The sequence below is a fragment of the Pygocentrus nattereri genome, chromosome 3 (genome assembly GCF_015220715.1).
Source record: "Pygocentrus nattereri isolate fPygNat1 chromosome 3, fPygNat1.pri, whole genome shotgun sequence".
Taxonomy (NCBI): domain Eukaryota; kingdom Metazoa; phylum Chordata; class Actinopteri; order Characiformes; family Serrasalmidae; genus Pygocentrus; species Pygocentrus nattereri.
The window spans coordinates 31888965-31914042 of NC_051213.1; the positions used below are offsets into that span (position 1 = coordinate 31888965).

At 40.4% G+C, this 25078-nt stretch overlaps 1 protein-coding gene across 2 annotated transcripts; it reads right to left on the reverse strand.

The window, feature by feature from the left end:
- Positions 1 to 462: 462 nt before the first annotated feature.
- Positions 463 to 24940, reverse strand: pi4kb (phosphatidylinositol 4-kinase, catalytic, beta). Of its 2 annotated transcripts, XM_017706864.2 has the most exons (12): positions 24807 to 24940; positions 19507 to 20567; positions 12655 to 12699; positions 8958 to 9185; positions 8039 to 8266; positions 7838 to 7947; positions 5279 to 5383; positions 5065 to 5188; positions 4527 to 4792; positions 3282 to 3414; positions 3062 to 3182; positions 463 to 2370 (listed from the first exon to the last, which is right to left on the reverse strand). In XM_017706864.2, exons 2-12 carry the CDS (start codon positions 20545 to 20547, stop codon positions 2189 to 2191), a joined length of 2583 nt encoding a protein of 860 aa, XP_017562353.1. In that variant the 5' UTR covers positions 20548 to 20567; positions 24807 to 24940; the 3' UTR covers positions 463 to 2188. The 2 variants fall into 2 exon arrangements, with proteins under 2 accessions (XP_017562353.1, XP_017562354.1); XM_017706865.2 differs by lacking the exon at positions 12655 to 12699.
- Between the last annotated feature and the right edge of the window lie 138 nt (positions 24941 to 25078).

Genomic DNA, 25078 nt, shown 5'->3' on the forward strand with positions numbered 1-25078 from the left:
TAATTAAAAGAGGTCTTACCTTTGGGAAGTTGGAGGCCTGAAACCCCTGAAGCACGTAGTCACGGGAGTCCATGTGAGGTGATTAAAACCAATGACCCCCCCAAAGAGTAAAATCTACAGATTTTCTGCTTCGTTGTTGTTCCTCATAAAACATAATTCAATTCTACTCACTGCATCACAGCTAATTTTATTCAACCAAAACCTGTGTAAAAATGCAATTAATTAATCATTCAAATTTACTGGATTCAGCTCAGTTTGATTTCTTACTGAACATAGTCTTTATTATGTAGAGGTTACTATTAGTTATTTAGTCAATATTAATTAACTCCAGTCCCACCTTTTAGAGCTTAGATGGATTAAAAATACAGTACAATGTTTTAGTCATTTCATGACTGCATAGGGAGGAGGGAGCTACCTGAGATTCAGCCAATGCTACCTCGGCCAACATGAAGACACGGGCCATGAAACAGATACATTTAATTTATTATACAAAGGGACATTCACAAGTTAAGGGAGGTCATTCACGTGATCGTAAGAGCTGGTCCGTCTAACAAGTTACAAAGGAAAGAAAAGGGTCAGACACACAAACAAAAAGTAGTATAAAATGGTAACGAGAAAGATACACAAACTCCTAAACGGCTTACTCAACCATGTCCAAATAATTTGCGAGAAATGGGCTTTCACTAAAAAGGTGAATTAAAATTGTTAGCCTACTAGGAAAACAAGTCCTGTTAAATGGGGCTTTTTTCCCGTTTCAATAATAAAAATACCTCTTAAACCAGTTTTAATCTTAAACCTGTGCATTTACTGGTTTAATAACCTAAAACTAAAACAATCCACTGATTTCATCCACTTATTTGTAGCCCTTGCATTTTTTTTTCTCTCTCTTACTGTCATCTGATCAGCTCATTCATACAACTGTCAATCTTACCCCATCTGAAGCTCCCCTCTCCAGTTAAAATAATACAGATGCTCAGTGGCAAAGGAACGTATTTATACACAGCTCATCCTGACTAGAGAAGAGTCCATGCACATTTTGAAAGTTTTAAATTCAGGGTATGAACACCTGTACAGATGAGGGCATCTTTGATAATATCTCTGCCCAAAACAATTATAACGAACAAACAAAATACAAAAAAAGCAAGTCAGACATGTCATGTAAGTATGCATGTAGCTGTAAATGGGCAATAAATAGTGTTTTTTGCCTCTCGCTCTTCTGTTTCACACTGTAATACTTAAAAAGGTTAGAATTGGACTTTAAGTAAACTTCCGCACTCCCTGAACTGAATCAAACCAAATGAAACTAGCAAAATTTGGAGTTGTACCATATTCATGCTTTAGTGCGTCAGCAATTTTCATCAGGCTGGCAGTTGAGTATCAATCTTGCAATTGAATAAAAGGGGTTCCAGGTATGTTTGGAAGGTGAAATATGGCCAATATAACAGTTTATGAAGTCCCGTAGAGCCTGTTCACAGAGTCCCTCAACCAAAAGCCAGAAATCTTAGCAGTTAAGTTCATATTTGTGAGAAATGTGTGCTTCTCTGAAACTGTAGCTGAAAATAACACTGACAAAACTGGAGAACCCACTGGTGCTGTTTACCCACCATCTTCCTCATACTACACACTGCACATTCCTTAATGCATTACTCACTCGGTTTGTCCATTACTCATGTCTCAGCAGTGACTGAATTATATGCATTTGTGAACATATATTGTAGATAGTTCACTCAAAGTAGAAAGCATTAGTGATACAGACACAAAACAGCTCAGGAATATGCAGGAATTTAAGACAGGAAGTAACACAGCACATGGAAGAGTACAAAAGCAGCGAGTCAAAGCAGAGTTGAGCCTCAGCCTAATGTTTCGAATGAGGCACTAGGATACTGGATAGAATAAGATTCCAAAAGGATATCCAGAGAAATGCAACACAACATGAAACGGCGAGAGGAGAATTGGGGGAAAGCTATTGAGGGGGACGACGACAAAGCGAAACTTCACAGCTGAGAGCTCTTCAGTCAGGGTATAAAATCTATGATCAAAACTCAGTCTGGCTGTACAAACACGCTGGGATGGCAGATGGGGAAAGGTTGGGAAAAGGTTCAGGAGTGGCTTCTCAAAGTGGTGCAGCCTTTTCCAGTTCCAAACATTCTAGTCCGACAACGGAGGACTTCAGCACTCCTGCATGTGGTCACATGATGCCATTGGTGAGGTACTGGAAGCCGTCATATAGCTTGGTGGTGATGGAGCGCATGGAGCCATCCACCATCTGCTCCACCAGCACCTGCAGCTGTTCTTCCGTCAGGCTCATGTGGAAACGCTCCTTCAGGTTACGGATGGTACTGGAGCCGTGAAAGCAGGGCAGCTGAGAGCCTGGAGAGCAAGAACAAACATCCCAACCACCATGAGAGGCCACAGAAGAGAACCGTTAATAAACAAAACTGGACTGACTGGCTGTCACTATTGATTATGTTAGTAAAACAGTCTACCAATTATGTCTAGCAATCAATCGAGTAATCAGAGGTCTCATTCATCATATGCATAGCTTCCTGCATAAACCAAACATAGGCAGGTTTTTATTCATAGGTCTTGTTCAGACTGCAAGCCCGAGCCCAATTTTTTGCATTTCCATATTGTAAATAAAACAACAAAGCTGAATTGCCAATTTTCTAGTGCATATGCACAAACACAGAACATGTTCTATGCACACTTTGATAAATTACTTTTTTTTAAGGGCCAGTTAGGTTCAATAAGTAACTGAACAATAACATAACATGCATAGTCTTTTTAAAATAATATTTCCATTAAATGTATTCTGACAAATATGCATATAAATGGAGTGTCCATAAATGTCTGTTTTATACTATAAGAAAGACCAGCAGAAGATTTTAAAATATGTAGCATCATCATCATCATCATCATTCAAGCTGGCAATTACCAACAGGGCTAATTCATAATGATGGTAAATTTTAAGCAGCAATATTAACTGAAGTAATTGTGACACCAAAACTGACAGTAAACATGCTTAGCTCTGCAAAAGGAAGTGTTGGTAGATATAAAGCACCTTGTTGCATGATCTCTACAATCTGAATGACTTTCTCCATGTGCTTGCGTGCAGCAATGAGGCCCTGAAGCATAAGCATCTTGTAATAGTTGAACATGTCTCCATCTTGACCTCCCATGACCTAAAAAAAGAACACAGGCTTAAAATCCTCTAATCAGACAGAATCTTCACTGTTTTCAAAATATTCCCCTCTTTGACAATCTCGTAAATGTTTCCTTACATCTACAAATTCATTGGTCAGTTTGAAGGCAGACGTCTCAAAGCCCAAGTTTCTGGGAGAGCTTGACAAAATGAACCCAAAGTCAATGTGAATGATGTGACCCTCTGAGTCGAGCAAGATGTTCCCATTGTGCCTGGAAAGCAAAACAGAACATGAAACACAGGGAATCTTGCAAATGTGTTTGAGTGCAAGCTACAAAATGCAGTAATTAAGCAGTGGGCAAGATAAATAATCACTTGCTCCTATTAACAATATCCCACCTGCAATGTGTCTCACATCTGTAAGATGTAACGTTTATGAAGACTAAATTAGACCACATTATTACATGTGATAATCAAGAATAGCAGGACGCAAATTATTTCTTGTTTGACACCAAGAGTGAAAGCTTTTTTTGTTTTTTTGTTTTTAAATCAAGGGCACTCTTTAAGGTACACTGTTTGTCAAAAAGTTTATAGACACTTAGTCATCCAATGCTTCTTCAGACAACAAGAGTATACCCCTCTAGCAGAGGCTAGGTATTTGGTACGATGGCCTGATGCTGTGTTTATATGTTTGTACTGAACAAAATACAAAAACAATCAAACAAGGAAACGCTGTTCCATGCCTCGTGTTTCGTGCTGATGGTGGCATGCAGCCATAAAAATGCTGCCAATGTTGTCAAGATGACTGCATCACTGGTGAAAATGTATAAGAGAAGACCTTCAGTAGTGTTGATTGTTTATTTAAGGTGGAAAAAAATCAGGAGGATGCTTGGTACTCATCATTTTTCGTTGTATAATACTGGTTCTACATGGACAACAATGAGACACTCGGTGTCCACAGCTCCCAAAAAAAAAGAATCACCATCTGGTTTACTCCACCACTGCAGTCAGCGACGTAAGCTGAGAAAATGTAACTCTTGACAGAACATTCCGCTCTCACTTCTGTCACTGCTCCAACAGAAAGGCCAGTTTGGTGCTGGGTCTACCGTCATAATTTGAACACAGCATGAACTCACTGGCGGCAGCTCAGGAGCGCCCCGTTCTATTGCCAATGCTTTTCTATGTAGATTCTACAAGATGTGTGAGCACAATTGAATGCCTGTGTCATTAATGGGTGCATCCTAAAGTAAGTGAAATCTCTCATTAGAAGGTGTGTCCAGATGCCTCTGGACATACAATGTACCTTTAAAGGTCTACAGTATAATGCCTAGAGTAATATGGCTGTGAGAAGGTGTTAGGTGTCAGAGAAAGCTGCCTGTCTAACCTGTCCTTAACCTGCAGCAGATAGCAGATGAGACAGTAGCCAGCACAACTCTGCACAAAGTTGCGCTGAGCAGTAAGGAAGGCCTCTGTAGTGTAGTTGCCGTGTTCCTGTAGGAAGTAGTCGAGCAGTGAGAGCTGGCTCTGCTTCTTCACTTGGTGAATGGACACAGCATTGACCACTGGCTCAATCATACCGCTGTCAGAAGAGATGACCAGGATTTTATAGGGCTTGATCCACAGGGGGACTCGCTCCTGCTCCCAGATTGCCTGTAAACACAGAGAATGTAAATTATCATGAGGGCCAAAAGGTCAGCTCCAGCTGTAAAGTGTAGATTACAGAAATAACGCCTATTATTAGACGAACTAAGTGTGAAATGGAAATAATAAATTCATTCAGAATTAGAGTCTGAAGAGGTGGTAAATGCCCTAGATACTGGCATGGCTTCAATGCTAAAGGCTTGATTTGACCAACAAAAACAAAACTTGACATTAGCAATTGAAAGGTAATGAAATCTAGCCAACAGAAACAAGAATGCAACCTGCAGCTGTTTTAGGACTTGGAAGGCAAGGAGCTCCTGTCTTAGATCATCACCACATTTCACTATTACTGAGAGGAGACGCCAGTTAGGCAGATGCCCATAGGGAGAGGCCTCCCGGATTCGTCTGTTTACCAGCAAAAGAGAGAAAATTTAGTAGGGGTTTCTTCTACAAATAAATAAATAAAGATAATCACAAGTGATTTTCTGTACTTACCTAACTTTCTCCTGCCAGGGTTCTTTTAAGGCTACTGCTGAGGGATCCTCTGGGTCCTTCTTAAATGTAGTTGGGGTGTGGGCAAGCTGCTCTGAGAGACGCCGCCTGAATAAGTGCACACAAACCCAAAACCAGACATGAAGAATTGAAGAGAGTCATTGGCCTTAAAGTAGACCTGACTACACACAGAAAGACAAGGGAGAGCGAGGCAATGTATTTACTACTCAGCATTGCATGCTTTGAGCTAAAAGTGGGCAATATGGTAAATGAAACTCCTAGACATTTTCACAAAACACTATGTGGATCTCAATACTGAGTTTTACTGAGATTTAATAAGATGGAACAAAGTAGATCCTGTGGCGCCACACATAATTTAATGTTTTACAAACTGCACTGCACTACAGCCAGTTAAACAGACCTTATTCTACTTAATTTCTAATGACACATAGTTAGTGTTCTTTAAGCACAGACGATATCCACATGTTCAGAAAAGGGTATACATACATAACAGCACTAGACAGCAGTGATTAACAGCTGAATAACAGCGATGCTGAACGGGTTAAACATAAGTGGTAACATTCAGCTAATCCTGAATTAAGACTACATCTATAAAAGTTTGAAGACCCGTGTCCGATTTTTGATTTTAAGTGAAAAGTTAAATATATAAATAATACAAATAACTGAACACACTTGCTAACTGAATGTACATTTATGTTTTTGGTGAGTTCAAAATACTGGAAAAAATATATATAATATGTGCAATAATTTTCGCACCGGCTACACATGTTAAATTGCTCCAATATGTTAAATTCAGCAAATAAACAGTAATTGTGCTTTTAAATATTTTTTTTTACAGAGTTTCACATATTTTATAGGGAGGATGCAGCTGTAACATTTTAGTTTTAAAATTAGACAGATGGAACAATTAAAGTGGCAGTGGGTACACAAAAGTGAAGATTGACAAAAACACACCTTAAAACATGTTAATTGCCATTCTGTATGATTTTTTGACACTGAATTATGCCCGACTTTTACATAATGGCCACTTTGACAGGAAATTAAACAAAAAGGTTGTGATTATTAGTTATATTATAGATATATTCATTCAAATCCTGGGTGAACAAACTATACAAAGAATGAAAAATGGACTAGTTATTTCTGCAGAAAAAAAGCACATCACTGCAAAAGAAAGCAGAAGAAAAAGGAGGTATAACAGAGTCCTAGGATTTACTTTAATTAATCATTGAAAAATCTAGCATAAATTATAAATTGTCGTATGAGCATGAGACAGAAAATCTGAGGTTTACTTCATGATATTTTTGAAAATTAAGTTTTGGCTTAAAATGTATTTTATTCCATTTGCTGTAAGCAGTTCACAGTGAAGGAACACGCAGGGTTCTGTAAGGCAAAATAATTTGTTGTAGTTCATCCTAAAAGTGTTCCATGAGGTTGAGGTCAGGGCTCTGTGTGGGCCAGTCAACTTCTTCCTCATCAAACTCAACCAGCCTTGCTTTTATGGGCCTTGCTTTGTGCACTGAGGAACAGTCATGCTGGAACAGAAAAGGTTCTTCCCCAAACTGTCAACCACAAAGTTGAAAGCATACAATTGTCTAAAATGTTTTGGTTTGCTGAACCATTAAAAGTTCCTGCACTGAAACTAAGGGGTCTAGACAAACCCCTGAAGAACAACCTCATAGCATCATCCCTCCTCCACCAAACTTTACAGTTGGTACAATGCAGTCAGGCAGGTAATGTTCTCCTGGCAATTGCCAAACCCAGACTCATCCATCAGACTGCCAGACAGAGAAGCGTGATTCGTTACTCCACAGAATATGTTTCCACTACTCTAGAGTTCAGTGGCGGTGTCCTTTACACCAGTCTATTTAACGCTTGCCATTGTACTTGGTGATGTAAGGCTTGAATGCAGCTGCTCAAAAATGGAAACTGCTCTTTTTGTGCTGATAATTGATGCCAGAGCAGGTTTGGAACTCTGCAGTTATTGACTCAGCAGAGTGATGGTGACTTTTGTTTGAGGTGAGGTGGTGTTGTTCCTAAATGCTTTCATTTTTTCCAGAATACAACTCACAGTTCGGTGTGGAATATCTAGGGAGGAAGGAATTTCGCAAACTGACTTCTTCCAATGGTGGCGTCCTATTACAGCACCACGCTTGAATTCAGTGAGCTCTTTAGAACGACCTATTCTTTCACAAATGTTTGTAAAGGCAGACTGCATGTCAAGGTGCTTGATTTTATACACCTGTGACAATGAGTCTGAATGACACACCTGACCTCAATGATTAAGAGGTGGCTACATTTGTGCTTTAAACACCGTGACCCCTAGTTCTTATCACCAACACCACTGTAAAATTTCTCTACAATAAACCATTACACATCAATCTACTCTGAGTGAATCTGTTTACATCTCAATGACTAAATTATTCCGAAATCTTTTTAAAAATGGGGGAAAGATACTTCCACTGGGAATGGCATTGCTGTGATAATGGGTTTATTCCTGAAGAGAAAAAGAGAAAGTAATAAGCTATATATGTAAAGGTGTACCTGATGTCTCCGGCAGCAATAAAAATGGGCTCTTTGCTCTCCTGGCTGGTGATGCTATCCACTGAGAATTGGGAAATGTTGTCACAGCTATTAGTGTGGATCTCAGGCAGCTAAAGAAGGAAACAAAGGACGAGTGAATTTAACCAGGGACCAAAGAAACAATACACTCATAAAGAATGCCAAGAAGCTTTGTTTCAGCACCTCAACCTGTAGCTCTCCTATGTCATCCACAGACCAGGCTTCGTCATCATTGTCATAGTTGGGTACGGTGGAGAAGCTGCTGGCGCGCTGGTCAGGCGTGATGCCGCAGTCTGGAAGATTCTCTACAGAGCGTGTGCTGCGGATTCGTGTCTCTGGGATCCTCACTGGTACACTTGAGGTCTCAAAGTTTTCACACTCCAGAACTTCTACATAGATTAAGTACGGTGCCTGAAGACAACAAAGAATGAGAGATATTTATCAAACTTTATAAATTTTAAGAGTGCTGATCAAAGATTAATAGACAGCTTAATGAAAGCTTTTGTAAGAATAAAACAACTTGTAACCCATCTTTAAGGCAAACACTAAGAAGTTCATGAAAATGTTCAACTTTTTTGAAAAACTAATTAAACTCTATAATCTCTTAAGAAAAGCATTTTTCTTCATTATTGTGTTATAAGGAACATGCATCCCATCAATTACGGCTGAATTATTCTGGGGAAAATAGCTTCTACACTAAACACACTTAAATATGGCACATTCTAGAGGAGAATTTCTTTTTAGTTGCTCAATTTAACACATTGGAGGCACAAAAAAAAAGAACATTTAATGTGCCATTACCTTTATTAAAGAGTAATTGCACATTAAACTTTGCAGAGATGTGTTAAAATGTGTTATCAGGATGTGTAACATGTTTTTACTCAGAAAATAAACAAAACATGTAATTTGACCAGAGCCATCCAATCTTTTGAATGAGACTGTATCTACTTATTCTGTCTACAGCAGTTTAGCTCAGACAATTCTCACTGAAGACACAAGGCATGTTCCAGCCTGGGCTGCTTTATGAAGGAGGCAAAATACAGGCCATCCAATCAGAACAATTGGCACATCTTCATTAATTTAAACAACTTTAAAAGTTCACCTTGTCCTTCGAATTTAACACGACAGCCTGCGTGTGTGGTACCCGCACCACATGGTGGTCAAAAGCTGCCGTGGGCAGCCAGACTCGAGCGGGCAGCTTGTGGTTGAGCAGTGACAGCTCCGAGATAAGTCTCTGTGTCTTCTGCTCTTTGGTGGGCAGAGTGGCCAGTCTCTTCCCGATCCCCATCAAAGACTTAATGAACTCCCTCTGAGGAGTCAGGCGTACAGGCTAACGGGAGGAAAAACAGGGAGAGAGAGAGGAACGCCACAGACATGGGGACAGGAAAGAGAGACAGAGAGAAACATTTAACTACATACATTACCAAAGAACTTATTTATTTAGAAGTTATACTTGAGTTGCTATAGGTAGTAATAGTTATTTGGACTAGTGACATTATCTAGACTGCTACTACTATTAAACAAAAATGAGTACTAGGCCAAACAGAAGTCTACATGCATGATCAAATCATTCTGAAATCAAAGCAAAGCATGAGGATTTAAACAAATGAGGGAAAAGGTGCTTTCTAGCATCAGCTGACCATAGGGTGGCACAAGTGAGGCATGAATGAATAACATCACCTGAAATGAGAGAATTATTTACACAAACAAATGAGCCCATTCCACAATGGCAAATGTGGAGTAAGACTCATCAAACTCCTCCATCTGTGTTTTCCACATGAGCAATATATATTTACCACTCGAAAGATAATGAGTACCACGAAGAAGAGCTTATACAGAGGACTGAACACCCGACTGAGATGACCTGAGGGTGAGAGTCTCTTTTAGTATATGAACATAAACAAGAGCATGGACAATGTGCCTACAAAAAGTATCCCCTCTGATCAAATTAGTAAAGGAAATAGAGTGCTGATGATTGTACAGTGATTTACTTACTGTAATTAAAGATAAAACCTCAAGGCCATAAAAGCTTAAACCTCAAGGCTCAATCTTTACAGAATGCGACGTCTGAACACAACAGACAAGATAAGCAGAGTTCATTTAACAAGAGAACCCCACAAAGAACTGATTCATAAAACGCAGCCCCATCTCTTTAAAGAAGCATTCTATGCAAAATCCATAACTTAATATTCCCAGTGTGAGGTCAGTCTGGTTCTCTGTAGCTGGACTAAAAGCTGAAGCAACATTGGAATGAAGAAGTGAATGGCAAGTTAAAAAGACATGTAAGAAGGATTTTATGGCTTTCCCTATTACTTTTTTTGTTTTGTTTTAAACTACTGATTAGGCATGTAAATTTTGAATGATTACTGACAGTGTCTGAAATTAGATGGAGATTAATTGTTACTTGGCAAAAAATGTTTGTAAATTTTTGTACTATTCCTCCTCAACACATGTCCAAACCATCTCAACCTGGCCTCTCTGGCTTTATCTCCAAACTGCTCCACCTTCTCTGTCCCTCTGATTTGCTCATTTCTAATCTTGCCCATCCTTGTCACTCCCAATGAAAATCTCAGCATCTTCATCTCCGCCACCTCCAGCTCAGCCTCCTGTCTTTTAGACAGAGCCACAGTCTCCAAACCATACATCATAGCAGGACGCACTACTGTCTTGTAAACCTTCCCTTTCAGTCTTGCTGCTATCCTTCTGTCACACATCAGCCCTGACATCCGTCGCCACCCACTCCATCCTGCCTGCACCCTCTTCTTCACCTTTTTTTCTACACTGTCCATTGCTCTGGATGGTTGACCCAAGATATTTGAAGTCATCCACCTTTATGACCTCTACTCCTTGCATCTTCACCTTTCCACCTACCTCCCTCTCATTCACACACATGTATTCCGTCTTGTCTCTACTGACCTTCATTCCTCTCCTCTCCAGTGCAAACCTCCACCTCTCCAGATTCTCTTCCACCTGCTCTCTACTCTCACCACAGATTACAATGTCATCTGCAAACATCATGGTCCATGGAGCCTCCTGCCTGACCTCATCTGTCAACCTGTCCATCACCATTGCAAACAAGAAGGGGCTCAAAGCTGATCCCTGATGTAACCCTACCTTCACCTTGAAACCATTTGTCACTCCAACTGCACACCTCACCACTGTCTCACTATCCTCATACATGTCCTGCACCACCCTAACATACTTTTCAGCTACACCTGACTTCCTCATACAGTACCACAGTTCCTCTCTTGGTACCATATCATATGCCTTCTCTAGATCCACAAAGACACAATGCAGCTCCTTCTGACCTTCTCTGTACTTCTCTACCAACACTCTCAATGCAAAAATTGCATCTGTGGTACTCTTTCTGGACATGTAGCCAAACTGCTGCTCACTGATCTGAACCTCTTGCCTTAGCCTTGCTTCAACAACTCTTTCCCATACCTTCATGGTGTGGCTCATCAACTTTATACCTCTGTAGTTACTGCAGCACTGCACATCACCCTTGTTCTTAAAAATGGGGACCAGTACACTACTTCTCCACTCATCAGGCATCCTCTCACTCTCCAGGATTTGGTTTAACAACCTGGTTAAAAAGTCCACTGCCTTCTCTCCAAAACATCTCCATACCTCCACAGGTATGTCATCTGGACCAACTGCCTTTCCATTCTTCATCCTTTTTAAAGCTGCCCTCACTTCCACCTTACTAATTCTCTGCACTTCCTGATCCACTATCTCTCCCCCTGTTGTCCTCCTCTCTCTCTCTCATTTTCCTCATTCATTAGTTCTTCAAAGTACTCCTTCCATCTACAACACTCTGTTCACTCACTAGTACATTTCCCTCTCTATCCTTTATCAGCCTAACCTGCTGTACATCCTTTCCAGCTCTATCTCTCTATTTAGCCAAACAATAGAAGTCCTTTACTCCTTCTTTACTGTCCAGCCTCTCATACAGCTCATCATAGGCCTGAGCCTTTGCCTTTGCCACCATTCTTTTCGCTATGCGACTAGCCTCACAATACTCCTGCCTACTTCCTTCATCTCTCTGGTTATCCCACTTTTTCTTAGCTGCCTTCTTCTTCTGAATACTCTCCTGGACTTCCTCATTCCACCACCAACTTTCCTTGTCTTCTTTCCTCTGACCAGAAGAAACACCCAACACATTCTTGCCAGTTTTTCTCACCACCTTAGATAAAACGAAATAAACTTTTTTAAAACCAATGGTTACGGTTAAACAAACGATTAACATTTATATTCCTACTACTGATTGAGGCATTCACTTCCCTATACCAAAGCCATCAAGTAATGTGAGGACATAACTGTCCTTTTTCCAGCTAGAGTGGTCGAAGAATTCAAACTGACTTCACAGTCAAGAAACGCACACTGAATTATTGCTTTTGTGTAGCTTAATGCTCTTTAAATTAGTCATTTTTGATAGACAGAAAACATGGGCTTTTGCCTTTGTTGACAAAACTTCACCAGAAATGAGAAACCCTTCTTGAATTGTGGTATTAATTAATGAGTAGTATCAGGGGGGAAAAAGCCAAAGAATATATACCATATTTCCAAGCATGTCAGCTGATGGACACAACAATCAGAAGTCATTTTAGAAACATGGGCCGCTGACAAATAACAATACAACTGTTAAAACTCAAAATGTGCCGCCTGTGATGACATGCTTGCAAATCTTAAAGGCACACATTTGAAGGAATCTGGGAGTCCAACCCCAACTGCGAACAGAAACAGCCATCATCCCACAATGCACAGATAAGGACGTTATTAGACAGTGGTTGACTTACGGTACCAGCCTCTAACTCGAGACTGTCGGAGCTGGAGCTCATGTCCTGGGAAAGGGGGGGGGGGCGGGTTATGGTACAAGAGCGGGGGGGAGGGGGATCAAGACAAAAAAATAAAACAAAAAACACAATGCTCACAGTTATGTTATAAGATCTGCTATAACTCCATGGACCTGGCCATGACTCGGTTCATCCTCGGTCATGTTTATCTGTGGCTGCAGCCTGTGCTTAATCCCCAGAGAGGTGACAGACCAGCGCTGATCTGACTACCACACTGCACCATGACCAGCACTGGACAAGGCCAGGGATTAGACAAACGAGAGCAGCACTGATCTCTCAATCTCTCTCTCACTCTCAAAAAGTAGACTTTACAGCAGGGGTGTCCAGTTTTATTAACAAAGCGCCAGTGTGGCTGCAGGTTTCCATTAAACACAAGCAAGAGCACACCTGATACTATTTGTCTTAGGGCTGTCATTATCAATGTTATTAACTTAATATGAGAAGATCTGTATAAAAGATTAATATGAGTAGGAACTGGGACCACATTTTCCTGGATTAGCACTACAGAGAAATACATACATTTACAATATTTACAACATGCAGAGTAGGTACAAGTGTACCAGTGTTTCCTATACATTCCGAATGTTTCTGGAGTACAACAAATGCATAATCAGATATTGGTCTGAAATATCCCCTTCAAAACATCTGTCCAATGTCCATCATTTTCTCAATGCAATTATCTATACCTTTATGATTCCGATGTTATTTTACATACCGAAGTGGAAAATATGTACTAGGAAGCAAAGGAAAAAAAATCCACAAAATGAAAAGTATTTCAAAATATATAAAAAACACGAAGGAGGAAAAAAGCATATAGAAAAAGAAATGGGTGTATCTGTCAGACTTTCAAAAAGACACAAAAAGACACCATAATTTCTTACTGAATCAAAGTCTGAACACATAATTACACCCTAATAACCATGAAAATGATCAACTAATCACTACAATTTATTAATGTAAGCTTTAATCAATGATTTTAATGAGTTATTTATGACAGCCCTAATTTGTTCAATTTATCTTTGAATTAATTAATCAGGTGTTCTCCTGCTTAGTTAGAATGACAGTTTGCACCCACACCAGCCCTTGTACAGCTGAAGTCTTCCTTATAACACATTTACAACAGCACAAATCTGATTTCCTGAAGTTAACTGTGTACCTACATGTTTTCAATGGGAACAAAGTCATGTCTTCCAGTATGACACAAGTGCTGAATCAGCACTCTTAACTTTCATGACTCCGGCAGTTAAAGCGTACAAAAATGCAAACCACAATCTGCCCCAAATTTCTCCTGGATGATTTCTGCCATCCCATGCTAATTATGTTTCTGCAATGTAGGCTAATTCATAGTTCTAATCACAGTGGTCAGTGCGGGCCTTGCAGGACTTTTAGTCAAACGCAACAGATTTATCTTCCCTAAAAACACGAAAGAACGAAGACCAGAAGGCTTTTACCCAAAGGAGGATTTCTCAGTTAGCCAGATTACTTCAGCCAAAAGTCAAGTCTGTTTATGCAGAAAAGTTGTCATAAATGTTCCTATTGGAAAATTCTTGCTGTTGACTTATTATCCAACTTACTGAAAAATCCTGCTTTGTGCAATACTCCCCAGCACACATTACCAGGATCTCTCCTTATATTAACCTCAGGAGTGCACAGAGTGATCATCCACTCTCTCACATGACAGAGGCATCTCTCAAACACAAGACAGAAAGAGCAGAGAGGGTCAAAACAGCACAAAGAAACAGAGAAGGCGTTCTTGCCAAGCATTCCGTCCAGCATGTTTACAAACGTGTGCGTCTCATTGGTCAGGCAGAGGCTGTGATTTATCAAGCAGAAGTCCAAACTCCTCTAGATAAAAGACTAAGCGCCATTCAGGGAGCCAACAACACCCTAGAGTTTTTATGAATCCAGTGGTCAAACAGGCTGCTACAGCTGTGCTGTGTTTGTCTCTCATAGATAACAGTAATAATCTCCTATGTCGTAACCTCATTCCCAGGCTTTGGTGCAGCACACAAAGTCTGGAAAACGACACGTGGAAAACAAGAGCAGTAAACTGAGGAGCAAAATATTCAGCTAGTCACAAGCAATCTTAAAATGACAGTGGCTAGAGCTGTAAAGGAGTGTAAAACATTCCCCTTTCACATGGATATACGTTTGACATAATATATAAATGACTATTGCCACACCAAAACAGTAATGCTAGGGCTGGAGCCATAAACTACAAGTCATCAATAAATGTCTTCAGATATTAAAGACATTAAATATATAAATTCTAGCTGGTTTAGCTAGTTTTGGCATCTAGGTCACCTTTGCTCAATGCACAATTTTCATTGTTTCATTTTTTCATAAAAAATTTTTTTTAAATGCAAAGACGCACTTTAAATTATCAGATGATGAGAAAAATGCAAGTATAGTGATCTTTATCCAAGTTCCACCAACCTCCGACCCCGCCCTGTCGCGTAATGGCTTGACGTGGGAAAGCTAGCTCCATTTTCTCCTTTATTTTCTACTTTAACAGTATTACAGCAAGTTTAAGATGTGATCGCACAAACAGTACGTCTTTCTTCTGAGAATTGCGTCCTTTACGCACTGTCAGTACAGTGCAGCAGTTGCTCTGCCACTACCAAACCAAGCATTATTATTGTAGATAGACTTTACATTGCTGTAGGAAGTGGAAGTGTGTGATTTGACTGCATCTCTATGGAGCTTACGCTTCCCTCATGTTCACAAGTGGGGGGAAAAAAAAAAAAATAGGTTTGCGCTATAATCTAGCACAGCAGGAGAGGACTGAAACATAAAAACACAAGTGTATTTGTTTAGTCAACCAAAAAAAAGGCTTCAAATATTTAAAACTTTCTAACTGAGTTTGTGAATAAATATTCAATCGGCAATATAAACAAGCACTCAAAACCTGTAAAATGTGGTTTGTGCCAGTCCTAAATAAATTGTGAACAAAGGAGGGGGTTGACCGGAAATTAAACCTCATGACTGAGAAACAAAATCACAACACTGTCTCTAGAAGACTGAGCCTCTGGGTAACGATGCAGTCCCTACATTTGGTGCGACACTCAGTTAGGACAAACGCACTGGCCCCTTATAATGATAGCATTACAACTACGTTTTTACAAGCACATTACTCAGCACAATTGGCAGCAATGAGGAAACTCAATAGTGAAGTAAAAACCAATGATCAATGTACACTAGATTCAGAAGTTCACTCAATATTCGTCAGACTGTATAGACAGAAAGATCAAACTTAAGAGTGGATGCCATGCCTTATAGCTGGGAGGCATCTGTGATCATCACCAGGCTCTGCAGTGCTAATCAAGGAGATACCCATTAAATGGTAGTCATCCATGTGAAACGACTCATTGCTCTTCCCTAATGTAAATGTAATTCTTTGTCAGAGATGTATGGCAGAGGTGAACAAGCAAAAGCTTTCGTAAGACTCGACTAATCCTCGCCCAATTCGCCACAGCTGCAAACTCTTCATATGAACAGTGACGCCATTGTTGCCATGACAGCGCAAACAGGCAAATGAAAGAGATGGGAGGGAAGCAGAGGATCCAGAACGGAGATAAATAAGGAGAGATAATGATCACAACCACTGGTTATGTTGCCTCCACTTCACACCACAATAGGATGTCTGTGGGGCAGCAGGGGAGGGGGTGAATATGTATGGCAATTATTTAAATAAATAAAAAAAACCACACTATTTGCAAAACAGGAGGAAGTTAGTTTCTCTTGCATTCAGCATAATGTAACATGGACTAATACATACACAACTATATATATATATATATATATATATATATATATATATATATATATATATATATATATATACACACACACACACACACACACACACACACACACACACACACACACACACACACACACACACACACACACAGTACTGTGCAAAGGTCTTAGGCACCTAAGCAAATTTTTAAAGAATTTACCTCAGCAGTGAGTTTATCACAATATACATTAGAATAAAGTCATATTCATAATTCTAATAAATATAAAAACAATAAAAAGTAACAAGAATATATTTTTCCTTGACACCTTCGCAGCCAACACAGAGACTAATATCCAGGAATTGCTTTTTAACTACACACATATATAAACGGTTTTCTCAGCAAATAAACACATACTACACAAATAAATAGATTTTGAAAATGCGTCTTGGGTGCCTCAGACTTTTGCACAGTACTGTGCGTGTGTATTTTTTTTTTTTAAGCATTAACATTAGCATCTGCTCTGCTCTGAAATTAAAGATGAATTTTAAATTGTTCCTGTCTGGATCTATTGCCTAATTGGCTAATCTAATGTTAGCTTACTGGGCAGCCCACAGACCAAAACCACCCAGAAAGGACTGTATATGATAAAAACTACTGCAAGAAAGAGCAAACGTCAAGTGACTTGTATTGTTGTGACAAAGATCAAACTGAACCTGTTCTGTGGTGTGTGGGACTATAGTGTTTTGGCTAAGCTACGTTGGTTAGCAGGCCAAGTGCACCTCACGCTACAGCAGGCGCAGGGTTCCTGCTAACTAAGGCTAAATGACACCCGTTTAGAGGATATTTGTGGCTTGCATGCTTGCCCTCAGAAGCATTTGCACAGCTGAACTGACAGGCTAATGAACTGAAAAGAAACACACCCTTAGTTGTAGTGCAGACATCGATCTCTACATCTAATGATGCCAATGAATTCTGCTCAACATTCAGCTTCTATCAGTTTTTAAAGTGGAGGACAATTTATGGGACAGCAATCAATTGGTTTTGTAATTGGTTTGTGCCTACGTCCTTTACCAGGATCAAAGTTCACTCATTGCTGTGGCCACATGGCTGCCAATCAGATAAAAAAAATGCACGTGCAGCGCAAGTCAAAGCACTGATAACTCCCAGGCCACTCAATATATTACAGATGGTCCTCTTTTTAATTTAGCAATTGCCAATCCAGGGGTTATACATGTATATTAAGAAGAGTCAACATAACGTATGTGCATCTTAAAGCTACATTCTGACCACAGCCCACTACACAGAACTGTGTACAAAGAACATCCCTTAGGGTGTTAAGCTGTGAATCTGCACCATAGCATTAAACGAACAACCACTTTCACACAATTTTACAGCAATGGAAGCTGGCTAGCAGCATGTATTACAGTAAATTAACAACTCATGTAGTCTGCAAAGTATAGACGTCTGCAGACAGTATAGACGTGTATCTTTTAAGCACAAATAATCCACAGAATTCTACAGAGATTTTACAACTTCTGCATAACTGCATAACATAATAAGAGCAGACTGATGCAAAATGAATGAGTATTTTTGTTTTTTATGGTGGTAAGAACCAGGGGTCACAAAATCTACACTGCAAATTTAGTAATTTAACTAAAATCCAAAACCAACAGTGAATTTGCATGTGTCTTGTGTTTTTATATTTAATGTTGATATTAGTAAAATGGGGCTAAATCTGAAAAAGTACTTTATGACATTATGAGAGTGTCTCTCCACCACAAATTAAATTAAAAGTACATTGTTTTATGATAGTTTTGATCAAACTATGTCTCGGGCATTAGACAATATACTTGCAACCATATCACATAACAGCTGTCGGTTATGGTTATTAAACACTGTGGACATCTGATTCCCATCACTGCCACTGTGTACAAGTGAAGTTTCTCTAGAATGGTTCATTCCACTCAGAATCAAACCACTCAAAATGACTTGAGTTGACTGAACTATGCAGAAAACTGAAAAAATCTGGAATTCCCTTTTAATCTTAAGAGAAACATCAAAAGACACCACATTTGAAATATGCAGGCTACAAGCACATATGGCCCAATCCCATTTCACCTCTTGCCCCTACCACTTAGCCCTTAACCCCTCTATATTGCACGTTCACTTCTAAGGGAAGATGACCTGATATTTTTTGAGAGGTAGGGAAAAGTGGTAGGGTTACATGGCTTTCCACACAGAGGTTTCTAAGAGGCACACTTTAGTGTAAGGGTTATGATTTAAATTAAAAAAAAAAAAAAAAAAAAAAAAAAAAAAAAAAAAAAAAAAAAAAGAGTAAGATGGCTATGCAAGCAACCAAAGGTAAGTATTTTCTCAGTTAAAAAAAATAACGATAACCATTGTGTCATCTTTGTGTAATGTCATTTCAACGTATTATGGTACTTTTCTTCAAAACAAAGCAAGCTAAACTTCCAGGTCCAGCAGTTACATTCTGGCAGATTAGGCTTGAGAACTGCTGCACCATTTAAGGTAAAACAAGAAAATCTGATCAAGAGACTAGGAAATAGCTCACTCCAGCTTCATATAACTGAAGAATTTGGGGTGACTGATAAATAATTGGCTGCCCTCTTTGAAGACATATGGCTCCTTAAATTTAACTAAAGACCAGTAGTGAGATTTTGAATTTTACCCTCCTCTGCTATTACTGCAGACTGCAAGGGTGGCTTACAGAGCACAGCTAGTACCCAGTTAATGAATGTGTTTTTTTATTTGAGGGCTAGTCCATTTCATAGGAGAAGAAGATTTCAACCACTACCCCTTATAACTCCGTTCCAAGAGGCAAGGTAACACTTGAAAACAAAGGGTAGGGGTAAAAACAAGAAATAGGATTGGGCCGCAGTCTACCCTGAAATGAGTACTAAAGCAGTGAAAAATAAAAATGCACATTCCTAATGAGCACAGAATACAGATAATGAAGAACACAAATTAAGCCACTGCACTACTTTCACCTGCAAGGTTACATACTCCATCTGTCTGTGTTAATGAGACTCACCTCATCTTGACTGCTCTCTACTTTAGGGTTGCTGGCTGTCCTCTTCAGGTTGCTGCTGAGGCTGATGCTGACAGTGGCATCAGATTTGGAGCGCTGGTGAGTGCGTTTGGAGGGCGAGAGGCTGTGCTCGCTCAGGCCCTGCCCATGGTGAAGGGGAGGGGGGCAGGGCGGGGGAGGCTGCAGGACCTCCCTGCGTATGCGCTGGCTGGCGGGCTTGAGCTCATCTGACAGGATAAGCTTACGCAGCTTGGTGCCACGCGAGTGGCGCTGCGTAGAGATGTGCATGTCAGAGGAGTAGGCCCCCAGCAGCCAGGCACACTGCAGGGAGAAATTGATGCTCTGACGACAGCGATGCACCACATAGGGCTTAATAGCATCGCCCACATCTTCGTCCATGTGGATGTACATATTAAGTAACTGGGGCAAGTAGAAGTCCACATCCTCGTTGCGGAAACTGAAGAGTCGGTTGCCAATATAGGCCTGCACTCCTGGTTCCTTGGAATTGTACAGATAGGAAATGGCCATTGAGATGTCAAAAAGCTTTGACTCGAACAGCCGCAAAAGCCACGACTGCTTGGAGGAGTTGTTCTTCTGCCGCCGTCGGGCGCTCTTCACTGTACCTGGCGGAGGCTCATCCTCATTTGTCTTTGAGGGCTGTCCTACTCCTCCACTGTCTCTCTCTGAAGGATCAGTGTGCGCAGTCCCATTCACCAGCGTGGGCTCAACAGCAGCTGGAGTCATTTCTCCATCACCTTTGAGAAGCTTGACCTTCTGCAGAACCTCTTGGCAGGCTTTCTTCGCCACCTCAGTATCAATGACCAGGCTCAGCTCATTCACACCCTCGGAAATGACGTCCAGTGGAGGACTAGAAGCTGGCAGGCTTTCACTGGCACTGGGGCTGGAACTAGTGAATGCCCGTGGACCAGATGATGGGGAGGAGGGCAGAGAGAGTGACGAGGTAGTGGATGTAGAGGAGGCTGATGGGCTTTTCTGCAGCTCCTCCAGCTGGGAAGGGGAAAGCTCCAGCTCCGTGTCACCCATGGCCAGGTTTCTTTAGGCCACTGTATAAAATACAGAGAGCAACAGTATTAAGATTACTGATTAAAATGTTTAAACCCTTTACGGTTGGGCTTTTGAATACAAATTATTACCCCACTCCAATTTTATTCAGTTATTTTTAGTTACTGAAAAACTGACTTGTGTCTAGACAAGACATTAAACTGAATCTTCTTCAAAGTTGAAATGAACCTCTCTCACATTTGCACTGGCCACTTGGGCCACCAAGTCAGTAAATATTGTGACCGTTATTATTATATTATTATAGAATTTGGTCAAACTAATGAACGGTGTGAACAGATCCTAGTTTTCCTACACAGACTGATGATTTTTACCATTTGATCCCACTGACCCACTAGCACTGCAGAAGATTGGTGCATTAAGACAGTGTTTGTGTTGACAGCTTTTGAATATTGTGCTCTCCAAATTATTTGCTCGCTTTAAAAAAATGAACTAGTGGTGTCTGCCTGTTGTGCTCGACAAAAAAATCCCACACACACAATTTTTTCTTTCTTTGAGCTTCCCAATTCTTTTTTTGTGGTGGTTATCAGTATTTGATTGATTGCTTTTTTTTTTTTTTTTTTTGGTCAGCACTTAAGTAAAGCAGAAAAGCCATACTGTGGCATGCTACAAAGAAATACTCAAGTTCTAAAAGAAGTTACTTGCTGTTTCGTTAATTATCGTAGCAATAACATTAACATTACAGACAAAAAGCTTAAATTTCATGTGTCAGCTAAAAGGAAGAGAAAGCCATCAGCAGGAATTATTACAACTAAAATCTGTCCAAATGTTAATTCTTTTTTCTTTTTACAAGTTTCAGTTGTAATCTACAAAACAATGAACTAATTCAGCACAATCTATACTGTATTACCTGCTCTATGCTAACTCATTAAGTTTCTGTCAATGAGGAGCAACAAAGCCACAGCTCAGGGTCACGACACCAGGCCTAAATAGCGGTTTACCCCAGATAAGAGAGATCTACCAAGGATCACTTTTAAAAAGCTATAGAAACAAGACTGCAGTGTTCAATTTTCACCAGTTATTTTCACAAAAACCAATAACATGCAAGCTAATAACATGCAAGCCAATAACAAACACCTTTGTAATGACCTTTTGAACAGGAAAAATCGTAGCTCTGCTCCTCAAGATTTTGAAAAGGGAAGTTCCACGTGATCCTAACTTTCACGTGAATGTCCGTTGCTGTGACCCAGGGAGGACACTTCCCCTTAGCCACATTACTCTCCACTTCCACTCAGTGCCATAAAGTGTTCCAGGCGATGTTAACTCACCAGTAGGCTGGCTTGACGTTTTTTCAAGACGTTTTGTCAAGAGTTTTTCACAATAATCTTACAAGATTCCTAGGCAAACACCAAAAATACTCTGATATATATTCCAGCCCATGTCTTTACCCTTGCTTCGATGAAATGTAGGCAATCAGATATTTAGAATTTAAAGCAAATCTTGAGACAAAGTGTAAAAGTAATCAACCAGTTTGTTGATAGCTTCAGTCAACTCTTTTTGTCATTCACATTTAGGTACTAATTCTTTCAGTGTAATGTCCGTCACGGTGACACAGGGAGGTTTGCTGTTTTGCAGCTGTTCATACACTCACTTTTGAGATGTTTCATTTTATTTTAGACCAAAAAGATCTAATAAAGAGAAGAATGGTGCCTACCAAACTTCAGCTCTTACACTGACAGATGCTGTAAACAGCGCAAAGTTACACTGCAGTTCTATAAATTACTCATATGTAAAGGGCAGGTTTGTCAAATATTTGCATAATTCAATCACTGAGATGTAAACAAAGTCATTCAGAGTGGATTTCACTGATGTGAAATTCTCCATTCTACACAAACTCATCAAGTCAGAACTATTTCTTTAAAATGGTAGTGATGGGAACCAGATTTCTGAAACATTGATTGCATCCAAAATAGAGGCGGGTGATATGAAGATATTTTGATGGATTATGTCACGAAAAGCTTGCCTGAGCTTATCATAGATCTCATCACCACTTAAAGAACACCGACCAACCTCAGGTTTCATCTCAAAGAGACCATAAGAAGTCATGTTAAATTGGCCAACATTGAATAAACTTACCAAACTTCAGAAATACTAAAGATTATAACACTTATCATGTATCTATGATATATTTTTGCACGATAGCCCTAAAAGATCACTAACAGCAAGTAGTTACGTGAAAAGACTATGAATGAGCTGCCTGAGACATTGTTTTGCGGTAGTTTTTAGGATACAGTTCTGGACTAAAGGGTATTTTTTTAAATGCATGAAGGGCATTGTTAAACCAAAGAGTCCCCGAAGATTTACCACTATTTGACCGTCGTCAACATGACATACAATAACTCAGAAGACACATGCTGGTTTGCTGGTCATTTTGAAAAAGTAAAAAAAACGCCCTTATTTATGTTGTGGACACTCGGCCCTCTGGTTCTCATCACTACCACTGTAAAGAAATGTGGGTGGGTAAGGTAACAATACTGCTCCTTTTCCATCTGTTGATGCCATTAACCACACTTCCATCTGTACAGGGGTAACAACCTTTCGTGAATGGTCTCTGACTTGCGGTGATACCAAAGCCTCTCTCTGTCTCTGCGCTGTCACAAAATGACTGAACTTGCATCTCCGGTTGCAATGGAAAGAGCTCCGACTGGATCCAATGCTGACAGTTGATGCCACCTCCACCTCGCCTGGCCGGCTGAAGCTCAACAAAGCACTGAGCCGGCAGAGCACAGCCTGTATCGCGTTATCTTTCCTGCTTAACAAAAGTTTATATACTGACGGACAGCAACAGCACCCGCAGCACAGTCTTAACTTACCAAAGCAGATTTAAAACAGCTGTAGTTTAGCCTAGACTGACTTAGATTAGATTAGGCGACAGCTCGGCAAACCATCGTGGCTTGGATGTTTTAATCAGACGTTTCTGAGTAAACTGTTCAGGAAGGTAACCTGAGACGCCGGGCTCTGGGGAAGGTGAACTCCACCAATATTGTAAAGGTTCCGCATAATTAAATGGCTAAGATGTAAACACAGTCATTTAGAGTGGTTTGATGCGAAATGCTCTCTTTTAGAGAAACCTACAGTCGAAATGCTTCAGCGTGCTGGTGATAGGAACCAGACGGCTGAAGAGTTTAACGCCTCTGAAAGCTCGCTAGCAGAAAGCTAGAACACAAAATGGTCATGAACACGCTGCTTGATGCCGGACACATCGTTTCGCAATAGTTTCGCCACAAACTTTTGCCCTAAAACGTCTTAATCCATTTATATTCGTCCATTCACGGCGGAAGGATATATGCAGGAGGTTATATGGCAAAATGATCCCCTCAAAAACTTAACGTTAGTTTACCTAACTTTTCAAATTTAGCGCTATTTTATCATCATCGACGTTACATTTGAAACTTCGGAAGACAAGCGTAGGTCTACTGGTGGGTTGCATAGTAAATGAAATGGCCAGGTCTGTGTTGTGGTCACTGCGACCCCTGGATCCTGCCACCACTGCTGTAAAGAAATCGGAGTGTGTAGGGTAGGTTAACTTTCTCTACGACGGATGATTTGATATCAGATCACTTTGAAGGACTTTGTTTACATCGCAACGATGGAAATGGGTGGAATTCCCCTTTAATTCACGCTGGGCAGCGTTAAGGTTACACAGCAGGTTTCTAGCTTTGACATGCAACTAATGTTACGCAGCTAACAAGTTCACCTAAACATCACCCACATATTCCGACTGATTAAGCACATTCAGAACAACAGCTCCTCCTGACACTGACCGAGAGAAGCTGGCTAAAGTGCTCAGTCCACGGTTTCCCTGAAAACCGAGGGAGAGTTTAGCGTTAACGAACAGGCCAAGCGTGCAGTGAAAGCGGTGCATCCCTCTCAAGCTAACTCACCAGCTAGACATTTAAAGCTAGGTTAGCTAACTCAGCGCAGCGTTTGTCAGCTAAAATACTCCGGAACTTTACAGCGGTCTGCTGTCTTGTAGGAGCTCCAGACCGTCTTGGCTAGCTGAAATGATACCAGCTAGTGTTAGGTAACCTAAGTTTAGATTTTCGGTCAAGAGGATTAAGCGGTTAGTGATGCTAGCTTAGGCTAGCACACACAGCCCGTTCAGTTAGCTAGTTAGCAAACTAGCTAAGGCTGTCGGACACGGAGTGAGTTTACTCTCCGACTACCTGGCCAGTAACCGCGCAGACTAACAGACAGAAACGAGGCCGCCGAGTGTATCTTACCTCAGTAAACTGGGTGGTGGGATTATTCGGTCTATCTCTGGTGTAACAACTCCATTTGGAAGGAAGACACGACTCCTCCTCGACTGCCGAACAACCGGCTTGCTTACTTACAAACGTCCCAATTCAGACTCACACACTTCCCCTACTCACTTCATCTTGGTGCAGTCCACAACGTAGGCGTACAAACTTACCCGTTTTAGGTGATAAATTAACGACTTATTCTGAGTAGCTGTCTTTTATACGAGAGAGTGCGTCTGAATAAATTATAATGC

What these genes read in the sequence shown, in the direction of transcription:
- pi4kb (XM_017706864.2), bottom strand. Translation starts at nt 20,547, where the DNA reads ATGGGTGACACGGAGCTGGAGCTTTCCCCTTCCCAGCTGGAGGAGCTG. An exon ending in ATTGCTGCCGGAGACATCAG is followed by an intron (nt 5,384 to 7,837) that starts GTACACCTTTAC and finishes GCACTTATTCAG; the next exon opens with GCGGCGTCTCTCAGAGCAGC. An exon ending in CCCTGGCAGGAGAAAGTTAG is followed by an intron (nt 5,189 to 5,278) that starts GTAAGTACAGAA and finishes GCTGGTAAACAG; the next exon opens with ACGAATCCGGGAGGCCTCTC.